General features: G+C 44.5%; 1 protein-coding gene across 1 annotated transcript in view; it reads right to left on the reverse strand.

Moving 5' to 3' along the window:
- NRL (neural retina leucine zipper) overlaps positions 1-13,100 on the reverse strand; it is a 26,935-nt gene continuing 13,835 nt past the window's right edge. Inside the window, exons 2-3 of the mRNA XM_069097902.1 lie at positions 2,601-3,008; positions 1-1,545 (exon numbers count right to left, since the gene is read on the reverse strand). Coding sequence (XP_068954003.1) covers positions 1,156-1,545; positions 2,601-3,008 — 798 coding nt within the window. The 3' untranslated portion in view covers positions 1-1,155. The remainder of the gene's footprint in view (positions 1,546-2,600; positions 3,009-13,100) is intronic.

Below are 13,100 nucleotides of genomic sequence, written 5' to 3' on the forward strand. Positions count from 1 at the left end.
CAAAGAATAGAAATGTCTTTCATTGTAATGACTTTTGAGCAACAGTGTTAAAATCCTGACCCGACTTTCATTTTAAATTTACTTCCTGCTCCCTCCCCACTCCCAGAGGAGTCTCATCTAAAAAATGCTTGAGGATGATGAAAGGAGGGGTACCTGAGGATGTTCAAGATAGTCAATGACAGGTGATAAGTAGGGATCTAAAAGGGGAACTCTGGAAAGGACACCCTCAAAATCACCAGGGCCCCTCACTAATGTAAGTCCTCCCTTACTCACCTAAATATGTTTAAGGGTCAGATCTGCCCAGCTTACTTTCCGGGTTCTGAGTCAGGATGCTTAAGGTAAGGGAGCTTCTCTCTGGGAATTTCTCTTGGCCATCTTTTGAGCTAAGGAGATTGTCTGCCCCACCCCCCTTGATCTCCTGTGCCTCTTGGGGTCGCCAGTTTCAAGAGGTGGGGAGAGGAGCATCTCCAATATGGATTCCTGTTGAACTTTGTATTGGGGAGGGGGGAGGTTACAGGAGAGAAACCACTCAATCTAGCGTTCTAGTTGGGAAATTTTTTAAAGTGGCAGCTAGGCCACTCAGATTTGGCCTGCAGTTTATTCCTCATGACCTCAAAAATGCCAGAAACCAGAAACAAAATGGAACCCCAGATAAATGAGGTGGAGGAAATAGAAGGCCCCTGAGTCTCCCGCAAATGAAGGGGCATGCCCTCTATGTCACATGCTACATACAGCGTTGGTGCTTAGAAATCCTATGCTCCCCTACCAGAAGTCCATCCGTTTTGCCCCTGGTCCCTGCAGACCCAAGGATTCCGAGCTCTAAGCGGAGCTTATATATATAGCTATATATAGCCTGGACATTGGGAGATAAGGAAGGAAGAAGGTGGGGAACACTGACTCCCAGGGAATGGGGGTGAAAGAGACTTATCCTTGCAGTTCCCCCCAATTCTTTTTTGGGAGAGATCAATAATCCTAAACGGAAGACCCTTAAATGAATATTTCTGAGTCAAACAAAAGCGAATAAAGCCCCTCGTATTCGATGTAGCTGGGGATTCACATAGGGCCGGGGGAGATACCAAATCGTTAGTGTAAGGGAATCGCTCAGGCCATGCTGCTTCCTATGCCTCTCCAGTGTGGTCCCCGAAGGGGCGGGCTTCAGAGGAAGAAGTGACCGTGGTCCCCCGGACGCGGGGATCGGCCGGGGTCAGGGCCAAGGCCAAGGCTAGGACTGGGGCTAGGGGCACTGGCTGACATCTTGTCACAGCGGGCTTTGTAGAGGTCACGCTCCCGGGCCAGGCGCGCCAGCTCGGCCCGCAAGGCGTCCAGCTGGGCGGCCAGACGGGCCCGCTCCGCCTCCAGCCCGCGCCGCTGCTGCAGCCGCTTGGAGCGGCAGGCCTGGGCGTAGCCGCGGTTCTTCAGGGTGCGGCGCCTCTGCTTGAGCCGCAGAGCCTCATCCCGCCCGCAGCCCCGCAGCTGCCGGTTCAGCTCACGCACCGACATGGACACCAACGCAGCGTCCGAAAACCGTTCCGCCAGCCCCTGGAGCTGGAGAGGAGAGGGGGAGGATTCAGCCTCCCAGGTCCGCCCCGTCTCTCCAAGGACAAGTCCCTCCGCCCCCTACTCCATCCCGCATCATAAACAGCTCCCGCACCCATTCAGCGTAAGCCACCAATACTGACCAGCCCCTCCGTACTGTACACATCTTTGATCCCTCCCCACTCACAGCAGGACCTGGCCTCTAGCTCTTCAACCCGCCTTGCAGTGTATACTCCCAAGTTTCATTCACCTACTCTACCTTGAAGCACCTACACTTTCTTCCCTACTCCCTTCCCCCAAAACTTCTTTCCCCTCCACAATCCTACTTAGGTAGTCTTCCTGAGAACTGGGAGTCCCTCCCAAGTTTCTTACCCTTAGCAACCCAGAAAACACCCACTTACACACGTCACACCCTCCCCAATCCCCATCCTTCCCTAAAGTCATTAATCCTATGAAAAGGTGGGAGAAAGACCAGGTCAATTTAGATCCTCCGCACAGCCCACGGGAAGAAGCTACCTTCCTGTGACCCCTGAGGGATTTAGATTACATCTTAATCCCCTTGACACCCCCATTTGTGCCTATAATTAATAGGATGAGTCCCAATCCTTCCAGAGAGGGGTTGGGAAGGGGGTAAAGGAGGAGAAAAGCAAAGTCTTAGGTCAACTTCGTGCCACGTCCACCAACCACTACCTCCTATCTAGTCTCTACACAAAAATCTGCCTTTTCCCCACCTCCTGAATATTTTTTTTTTCTTTGCGGGTACTCACCCTCTAGATTTCTGCTCTGTCAGTCCCCTCTCTATCTCCCCCCCCAACCTAGAATATTAATTTCTCTCCCTTTCTGGACACCTTGAGAGAGTAGGGGCTCCTTTTTTTTTTAATCTACTTTCCTTTTTTCTCCCTTCTCTCCCATGCCATCATTCTTAATCTTTCCTTAATTTTTCTCACCCTCTCCATACAACTTCCACTTTCTCCTCTCTCTCTCTCTCTTTCTGTACTAACCTCCTTTTCCTTACCTCAGTACTGACCCACCCACCCTGTCACAGACATCCGGTTCCCTCTTACCTGGGGGTTCAGGCCACCCATCTCTTCTGAACTTCCTGGGTAGTGGGAGAGAGGTCCCTCAGCAGGGGTGGGTCCCTGTCCCTGCAGGAACTCCACAGCCTCATCAGGACTCATCCCCAGCCCCTCCCCAGTGCCCAACTGCTGCTGCAGAGCAGCCAGCCAGTATAGCTCTTCCAAACCCTGTCGGACCCCCTCAGTGGCCCCCACTATACCCGGATCACTGAAGGTGGGCGAGGGGGGTACTGAACTGTAGGGGGTGGAGCCCAGCGAGGCTGTGGGAGGCCCAGATCGGCCCTCAGAGGGCTCCCTTTTTACCTCAAACTTCATCAGATCAAAATCATTGACATACTCCATAGCCAGGGGACTGGGGGGCAGTGCCATTGCTGGGGGTGGATGAGAAGGATCCACCTGGAAGAGAGAAGGGAGTGAGGTGAGGCAGGTGGGAGAAGAGGCCTGAAGACTGTCTGCCTGAGGCTTATTACTATAGTGGAAAGAGGACTGAGACTCTGGATTCTCTCCTAGCACTGTCACTAGCCACTCAACTTTTCCAAGGTTTAGTTTCCTGAGGGTATTGGTCTAAATAATCCCTAAGGTTCCTTCTAGATTTAAAAATTCATGATTCTACAACAATAGAAATGGAAGCAATAACCACACTCCAGAAAATAAATGCTGCAAAATTATAAAGGTCAAGCAGTACTAGATAGAATTAAGAGATAGGAGAGAAAACTCCTAACTCACCCCTTCATAGAAGTGGGAGGTCCATGGGTATTACATATGCATATGTTTTTGGACTTTTTTCCCCAGTGTATTGATCAGGTGTGCTGATTTTTTCTTCCTCTCTAAAAATTACTATTTATTATAAGGAATGGCTCTCTTGGAGAGGAAGGGAAAGAGGGAAGGATACTTGGGATAACTATGATGATGAAGAAACAAAAGACATTGATAAAAACTTTTTAAGAAAAAGCTGATGATTCTCAGTCCAATCTCCCAGGCACCTTAGGGCTTAGCAGCATGTACTGATGAAATGTGTCTACAAAATTCAAAAAGAAGAGGACAAGGCTGGAGCTAGGGACTCCAACTCATCCCTAGCCAACTCAGTCCTTCTGCTCCCAGGCTCTTAAAGGACCAACTCTAGAGAGAGACAAATTTTTCTATGGCAGTAATTCCTAACCCTGAGTTTGTGATATGTTAGAGTTTCCAGTTATCCTAAGAGGCGTTCCAAAATTCTCAATCAATTCTCAAAGTCAAATAAAGTTTAATTTACTTTTAAAATACGTGTTTGCATATATGTGTGTTGTATACAACACATTTAGGTTGGGGATGGTGGCTGTATGTATGTTCTTCAATTGAGAAGTCGGTAACAAGATGTCCCAATTCAATGAGTTAAAATCCCTTCTGGATGAAGTCATCCAAGAAGAAAATAAGGACTTTAGGAACAGCTCTAGAATGGATCAGGGCCCAGTATGGAACACCCTTCCATTTCACTCAGTCTTTTAGAGGGAACTCCACAATTTGCCTAGCTTGTGTAGATTGCTAAATTAATCCTTCCTCCACTCAGATCCTGCTATGTATGGAAATGACTAGCTGTCTGACCTTGAGCAAAACATTTCATTCACCAATTTCCTCACTTGAAAAATGAGGGACAAAAAAAAAAGAAAGAGAAAAATGAGGGACAAAAGAAATTCTGAAGATCTTTCTAGTCCCAAAATGCTACGATCTTACGGCATTTGGGCTGAATTTGCTTTAGTTAGTCCTTTTCTAGGATGTCTGCTTCTCTCCCACAGGCTCCAGAAAGGGCATGTGGAACAGAACCTTATATCTAGGGAATAATTAGGTTCTAGTAATTAGTCTGGCTCCATCTTACTGCTCCAGGCTTCAATAGTCCCTTTCCACAACCCAGTCACATCCAATACTAAAACCCTGCATTATTGGGGGAAAGATAAGAAGTGAGAGGAGAAAAGCAGGTTCCCTCACTCTCCTTGACCCATAGGTGCATGACTGACCATTTTCTTGAGCCCTTCAGACAATCTTCTCTGGAAGACACTGAGATAGACACAAAGTAGACCAAAGGAATTAGACCCCAGAAATAAGATAAAGAGGGAGAGAGGGAGATTTGGAGGAAAGAAAGGAGAGGTATGAATGAAAGAAATAAAAGTCCAGAAATGGATCAAATCAGGGAAGGGGAGAGAAAGTAATGTCTAATTCAGTCCCAGAAAACACTTACTTTGGGAATGGATGGAGAGTATGCAGTCAAGGTTATAGACAGGCAGGCACAACTTTCCTAGAGACAAACGACCCCATTGAACAGAAACTGGGGACAATGGTCCTCAGCATAGATGGGTCTGTGGACACAGAACTTGCTTGAGTGGGTGCTCTTAAAGAGTCAGTCTGGTGAGGTCATCCTCTCCTCTCTGGCTTCCAACCAATGATGTACCAGGGTAATTTGCATATCCCCTACTCTGAGAGGATGAAGAGTGAACCGTCACCTAGAGAAGGTTTTTAGGAGGTATCATTCCCCCCCCCCAATAAAGTCCCTCATGTCTGGCCAGCAAGTCCTTAGCTTTCCAGCACTAGAATCTTCACCTTCCCCTTTTTATTAACCTATTAGCATCCCAGGAGCTGGGGGCTATTTGAACCCTTAAAATAGGAAAGTTTTGGTCAACATGCTCCCTTCCTCTTCTCTTTCTCTCTTTTTTACAAATTTCTCTGGCCTTCTGGATTCTGCTGCCCTCTCTCACCAGCCAAACACGCACCCTCTCTAACCTCAATGCCTTAGTTCAAACAAGTTCTGTCCTCCCAACACCCACCAGGTTCACTGGCTTTGCTTCCTGTTTTCAGAAATTCTCATCCTTCCTTCCAAGTGGTTGATCCACCTGCAGCTGGACAAGGAAGACAGCCCTCACAGCAGATGTCCTTAAAGCATATCTGAAAAATAACCACTACCCTCTCTGAGGGGAGGGGGAGAGTTTGCCCCACTATGCTCAGTGCCCTCTCCAGGTCAAAAAGTCTGTTAACTTTGAGGTGGTAAATAAAGTAGAGAGGTCCCTTTGGGACCTAGAGAGCTACCATCATTCAAGATGGAAAATTGGAACTTCTATTTCCCTGTCACCTTCTCTCTTCTTTATCTTTCTACCTAACTATTCCTCTTTCCTCATTCCCAGATGGCCATATTCCCCCTTTCCTATCCAGAGGCCAGAGAGGATTGGAGGAAGGGGGGAGGTGACCTACATTCTCTGACTAATCCTATAACACCTCTTAGGGCTATCATCCCAAAGTAAAAGGTTGGCAAGGGGGCACCAGGAATTAGCCAAGGAATTGTTTAAATCTGTCAGGTATTGTTTAAATGAATCTATACAAATGTGAAACACCAGGGCTAACGTTTCCTTCTTGCAACTAGGTGTCCCCTGGACACCTCTCCCCCTCTCCAAGGTCTTTACTTTTTCTATTTCTAGCCCCAGAGAGATGTCTGGGTTCCACATAGTGCCTGGGGTTCATCAGTCTACAGCCTAAGGCATGTTGGCAGTGGGAGCCCACAGGGATAGGTACTTTGGAGACCATCCAACATGTGTCTTTGGTGGAGGGGAAGAGAAAGATTATGTCCCTTCACCTGTTCTCTAGCTTCTAAGCTAAAGAGACCTTTATTGGGTGACCCTCAGTTTTTATTTCTGCTGCACTGGGCCCAGTTTTTCTTTGTGTCTGCCTATAAATAACTAGCTTTGCTTCTCTTAATTCCTCTCTTTCTCCATCATTCTCTTTAACTGCTATCTCTGACTCTACCGACATCATTCAGAATATAAAGGTGAATTCAAATTCCACAAATATTTAAGTCCTTCAGGACACCCTGCTAGGCACACAGGATCAATGAGGTTTCTAGGATCAACAACATGTATGACCCAGCTAACTACAAAGCATAGCACCCAAGGACATATCTCTATACACGATAGTGCTCATAGGGTCTTCTATTTAGAACTGGAGAGGGTCTTAGAGGTCATCTAGTTCACCCAGTCCCTTGTTTTACAGATGATAAAGCTAAGGCCCAGAGAGCTTAGATGACTTATACAATGCCACAGATTGCTATTGTTCAGTCATGTCTGACTCTTCACTGATCCCCCCATTTTGGGTTTTCTTGGCAAAGATTCTAAAGTGGTTTGCCATTTCCTTCAACTCATTCTACAGATGAAGAAAATGAGGCAAACAGGGTTAAGTGACTTGCCCAGGGTCACCCAGCTCATCTGAGGTCAGATTTGAACTCAGGAAGATGACCCTTCCTGACTCCCAGTCCTGTACTCTATCCACTCACTGGGCCACTTAGCTTCCTAAAGCCACAGGTAGTAAGTGGCAAAGTCAAGACTTGAATCCTGGTCTTCTAAATGCCAAATCCAGCTCTCTTTCTACTGTGCTATGGAGACTTTGAATGAATATTCTACATGAGACAGGAAGCCAGGAAACATAGAAAACATATTTGTGAATACCTCCTTATTGGGGATACCCAGTGCCAAGATCCAGGAGCATAATTCAGGGTAAGAGGAAGCTATCCAGTCAAGTCCTTTTTCCTGGCCTAGCCAGACACTGCTCTAACACCAGGCATCTGTCAAGTCGACCCTGATCCTGTTGTTTACTGTGGAGTATGAAAGGGGATGTAGAGGGATGATGGGGGGAAGTGATAAGCTGCTAATGGACTGAAGGAGCCATACTAAACAAGCTCAGAAGGATTGAGCAGCTCAGGGTCTCATACCAGTAGCCTTTAACAAGGGAAAGGAGCATATGGGGGAAGTACGAGGTGAACTAGGACCGGGGAAAGGGAACAAGGACAAGAAGGACTGTAACTGAGAATGCAGAAAGGAGTCTAGCAATTAGGGGAGCAGGAACAAGAGATAGGAAAGCTAGAAAAGAGGTGTTCCAACTGCTGAATGCACAGTTGTCACTTAGTGACTCACCAATTTATTGACTGAGCTATAGTACTCTAAGAACAGGAGAGAGAAGTGGGGGGAAAGGACATTAAGGTCAAGTCTGGGGCTAATGAGACAAAGGAAAAAGGGAAAAGATGTAAAATGCTTAAGGAAGCTAAATAGTGCCAAATCGAAATAGAGATGAGCCTAGGAATAATTAGGTATGAATACAAAGTAATTTGCATTAAAGGAGAATGAGAAAGGAGATGGAATGAAGAGAAGACAAGAGAGTCAAGGTAACAGGAGAAGAAAGGAGAGTGAGATAGAGAGACAGGGGCAGAGGGAAAAAAGAGGAGAAAGATGTAGTGATACAGGATGGGCAGAAGAGCTCAGGAACCAGAATACAAGGACGGAAAATAGAGAAGTCTAGTCCTGGCTCTGCCATTAACTAACTATGGGGCCTTGAGCAAGTCACTTAGGGCCAGGATCACAGAATTTTAGAACTAGAATTTCAACAGCTACCAAGTCCATTCAATGCCATAAAGGCATCTCCACTATCACATACATACCAAGGGGTCATCCATTCCCTGCTTGAAGACCACCATTCCAAAGATCAGCAAAGGTCTCCCAAAATTTATGGGTCAGTTCTAATTGGGAAGTAGTTTTTTCCTATGGCATCAAAGCCTAAAGTGGTCTCTTACATTAGAACCTCTAGATTTTCTGATTTATTGCCTAAACATTGGGCACTGATGTATAGACATTTAAGGCCACAGATTTTACTACACGCTCTTTTCTTGAATTTTACCTTCTGTTAACTTCCAGGTGTCTCCATAATTATTTTTCTTCTTTCTCTGTAGCTACTTTCTATATGGGGTATTCAGGGAGGGAGGACTAGTGGCTCTGGCATGAGGGTTTGCTGAGCCCTTTTCAGGTGCCCACCTGTCACCCAGCTCTCACCTATGTTTCCAAGAAGCTGTATCATGTACAGTGGCCACACCCCTGTAAAACCTTCTCAGAGGAAAGGCTAAATGAGGTTGAGGGCAACTGACAGGCTTCAAACCCGTCCATGAGTTAGGGGGATGTCAAACCCAAGCATGTGAAAATGTATCCCAGTGGGATGGGAAGATGAGAACAATTTATTCCAGTGACCATGAAGGTGGCTGAAACAGGCCCTGTAGAGCCTTTAGAGCTTGGGCAGGCATCAAAGACACCAGTATCATCCACTGTATCCATGGCCATCACCAGTTATCCTGACTCTTTTCTCACCATTGGACTTGGATGGCTCTGGAACAGAGTGAGGCTGATAACTTTGCGCAACTATGCCTTACTTAAATCCAATCCACACTGAGTTAAGATATCACCCTATGATACCATCGGTCTTCTTTGAAAACAAAAGATGAGGGGTGGCTAGGTGGCTCAGTGAGTAGAGTGTTGGCCCCGGAGTCAGGAGGACCTGAGTTCGGATCCAGCCCTGAACACTTAACACAAAAAACTAGCCGTGTGACCTTGGGCAAGTTACTTAACCCCAATTGCCCTCCAAAAAGCAAAAAAAAAAAAAAGATGTACAACATATACATAGGTAGTTTTCTCCCTCCTCTATACTTTTTACTTTAAAGTCTTTTTGATTTAATTTGCAAGACACCAAGAAAATTCATTCTTACCAGGAAATTCATTCTCACCATCCTTGACCAGGAAACCATCATCCCTAAATTTTACATCATGATCCCCTTCTCAGACATCATCTTATTAGCCAGCTATTCACTGCCCAAATCAGTTTTCCTCTTCTATATCTCCTTCCTTAAATGGGCAACAGGGGCACAAACTTTGTGTCTCTCATGACTTCACAATCTTTGGCAATAATCTTTTAAGCCCTTCTGGTTGTATAATTTGTGTTTATGTGAATCACTGGAAGTGGGTAGTAGTCATTTATTCTGATGTCTTAGGAGGTTCTCTGCTATGGTTTGGATACAGTCCCATCCTTCACTCTTCATTTTTCATCTTCCTTTTGCATGCTGTCCTCTCCCATTCCATTGTAAGCTTCTTGAGGACAGGGACTATCTGTTTTTCATGTTTGTTTCCCCAGAACTTAACCTAGTGCTTAGCACACAGTAGGAACTCAATAAATCTAGAAAAAATAGCATGCCTTCTTTTGGTTGCTATTAAGTCAACAAATAGCTGACTCTGTACCACTGAGCAAGGAGTCACCAATAACCATGGGTCCTCTCATCTTCTGCCTATGTTTATTGGGAGCTCCTGTGACTCTATTTTATAATTCCTTGGAAGACAAATACATTGCTTCCTCCTCAGAATATTTAGCACCTTCCTCTTCCTAAAGTCTCAATTGTTTTTTAGTTCCAAGTGTACAGTTGTTGGGGTTTTTCCTTTACATTCTTCCTCTTCATGACATTCTCCCATTCTCCTCTTCACTTCCCAACCAGATTGCACTCCTAGGACTGGACTGCACTATGTCCCCAAAGGAAACATCTTCATCTGGGACAATTTCCAAGAGCCAAGAAATCAGAGTAAGGAGTAAGTCGCTCTCAGTCTCCCTTATTGACCTCTAAAAACCCAGAAAATATGGTCCTAGGAAAAACCCTGAACATCTGGGCCAGCAGAAAGACAAGGTCTTTTTGCCCAGGAAGCTTGGGGCCCTGGCCCCCCAGCACAACAAGCTTGAGTCAGTGCCCCCTGAACTCCAGCAGAAGAACTCAACTTTAAAAGACAGTAAATAAGCAAAGATCATGAGCAAAAAAGCAGAAACAGACAATAACCATAGATTCTTTCTGTGGAGACAGGGAAGATCAAAACAAAAATTCAGAAGAAGACAACATTGTCAATCTACCCACATCCAAAACCTCAAAAGGGAATATGAACTGGTCTCAAGCCCAAAGAGCCTTCTTGGAAGAGCTCAAGAAGGATTTTAAAAGTCAAATAAGATAGGTAGAAGAAAAATTGGGAAAAGAAATGAGAGGTATGCAAAAAAAAGAGTCAATGCTGGGAAAATGAAGGACAAAAATTTACTGAAGAAAACAAGCCCTTAAAAAAATACAATTGGCCAAATTGGGGTGGGAGGGAGGGAGGAAGTACATTGAAGAAAACAATTCCTTAAAAAGTAGCATTGTCCAAATGAAAAAGGAAGCACAAAAACTCCCTGAAGAAAAGAATCCTTAATCAAATGAAAAAGGAGGTACAAAAGCTAATTAAAGAAAACAATTCATTAAAAATTAGAACTGGGCAAATGGAAGTTAATGACTCTATGAGACATCAAGAATCAGTCAAAAAAATCAAAATAATGACAAAATAGAAGAAAACATAAAATACCTCATTAGAAAAACAATTGACCTGGAAATTAGATCCAGGAGGGAAAATTTAAGAATTATTGGTCTACCTGAAAGTCATGATCAAAAAAAGATCCTGGACAGCATCTTTCAAGAATTCATAAAGGAAAACTGCTGTGAGGTCCTAGAACCAGAGGGTAAAATAATCATTGAAAAGAATTCAATGATCACCTACTGAAAGAGATCCCAAATGGAAAACAGCCTCTTCTGGAAACTCATCATCTATAAGAGTGCATTAACTTCAGTACTCATGTCCCATTGGTACTCTCAGTACCCTTTGATTGGAGGGCTAGAGAGTAGAACAAAGAACTCCTCCTAAAGCCTCCATTTAAAGAAGGCTCCCAGGCCAGCCATCTCTCCATTTCCCACCAGCTTATACTCCTTAAACTAGACTCCAGGGGGGTGGGGCCAAGATGGTGGCATAGAAGCAGGAAAACTCCCTGAACTCCCCCCATAGCCACCTCAAAATACCTATAAAATATGACTCTAAACAAACATTACAGCTACAGAACCTACAAAGTGACAGAGAGAAACAAATTTCCCACTGAAGGCAACCAAGCAGGCCAGCAGGAAGGGTCCATCGCAGCACACTGAGAGCAGAGCCCAGCCCTGCATGAGCCCTCAGTTTTAGCCTCGAGGTGGCCCTGATCATTTGCGGCTGGAGGGACTTAGGGAGAGTGAATCACCAGCAGCTGTGGTGCATTCCAGAATTATCAACACATAAATGCCAAAGGCAAAGTAAAAGGGCAATGTGGACTTTGGGAACAGGGAGAGCAAGACTGCGGTTCAGCCTCTGCCCACCAGGGGGAGAAGAGGCTGAGGCATGGTGGCTGTGCAGGCTCCTGGCCTGAAGAATGTAGGGGGACCAAGCAACCATTCTGAGGGATAATTGCCCTTTTTTGCTTTAACCTGCTTGGATCTGGATCACTGTCTTGGGTGGAAGTCCTGGAGTGTGTGACCAGATGCCAGAGCCTGTGGAGGCTTCAGAGAGGGCACCCAAATAATAGCCCCAGCAGCTATGAAAATCCCAGCAGTTTGGAACAAAGCTCTCCTCTCTGGAAGCAGAGTTCTACTTTGGCAAAAAGATCAAAAGTCAAGTAATTGAGTGGCAACATGAGCAAGCAAAGGAAGCAAAGCAAGCACAGCAATCCAACTTTGGATTCCTTTTGGGGGGAAAAAAAGGATCAAAGCATTGAATGGCAGGAAGACAACGAAGTCAAAACTCCTGCACCAAAAGCTTCCAAGAAAAATATGAATGGGTTACAGGCCACAAAGGAGCTTAAAAAGGATTTTGAAAACCAAATAAGAAAAGTGGAGGAAAAATTGGGAAGAGCAATGAGAATGACACAAGAAAATCATGAAAAGAGAGTCAACAACCTGACTGAAGAAAATAACACTTTAAAAATAGACTAACTCAAATGACAAAAGAGGCTCAAAAAGCCAATGAGGAGAAGAATGCCTTAAAAAGCTTAATTTTCCAGATGGAAAAAGAATCTCAAAAGCTCACTGAAGAGAATCATTCCTTCAGAATTAGATTAGAGAAAATAGAAGCTAATGACTTTATGAGAAATCAAGATACTATTAAATAGATCCAAACAAATGAAAAAATAGAAGACAATGTGGAATATCTCATTGGAAAAACCACTGACCTGGAAAAATAGATCCAGGAGAGATAATTTAAAAATTACTGGACTACCTGAGAGCCATGACCAAACAAAGAACCTAGAAATCATCCTTCAAGAAATTCTCAAGGAAAATTGCCCTTATGTTTTAGAACCAGAGGGCAAAATAGAGGTTGAAAGAATTCACCAATCACCTCTTGAAAAGATCCCCAAAAGAAAACTCCTAGGAATATTATAGCCAGGTTACAGAATTCCCAGATCAAGGAGAAAATATTACAAACAGCCAAGAAGAAACAATTTGAATATTGTGGAAACACAATCAGGATAATTCAGGACATGGCAGCTTCTACACTGAGGGATCAAAGGGCTTGGAATATGATATTCTGGAGGTCAAAGGAGCTGGGTTTAGAACCAACAATCATCTACCCAGCAAAACTGAGTATCATGTTTTAGGGGAAAATATGGTCATTCAATGAAATAGGGGACTTTCAATCTTTCTTGATGAAAAAACCAGAGTTGAACAGAAAATCTGACATTCAGAAAAAAGAAGCATGAGAAGGTAAAGGGAAAATAAATCATAAGGAACTTATCAAAGTTGAACTATTTAAATTCCTATATGGAAAAACAATAATTGTAACTTATGAAACTTTT

Source organism: Petaurus breviceps, unplaced genomic scaffold, assembly GCF_028583685.1.
Source record: "Petaurus breviceps papuanus isolate PSGF00001 unplaced genomic scaffold, PetGlider_PUasm1.0 37, whole genome shotgun sequence".
NCBI lineage: Eukaryota > Metazoa > Chordata > Mammalia > Diprotodontia > Petauridae > Petaurus > Petaurus breviceps.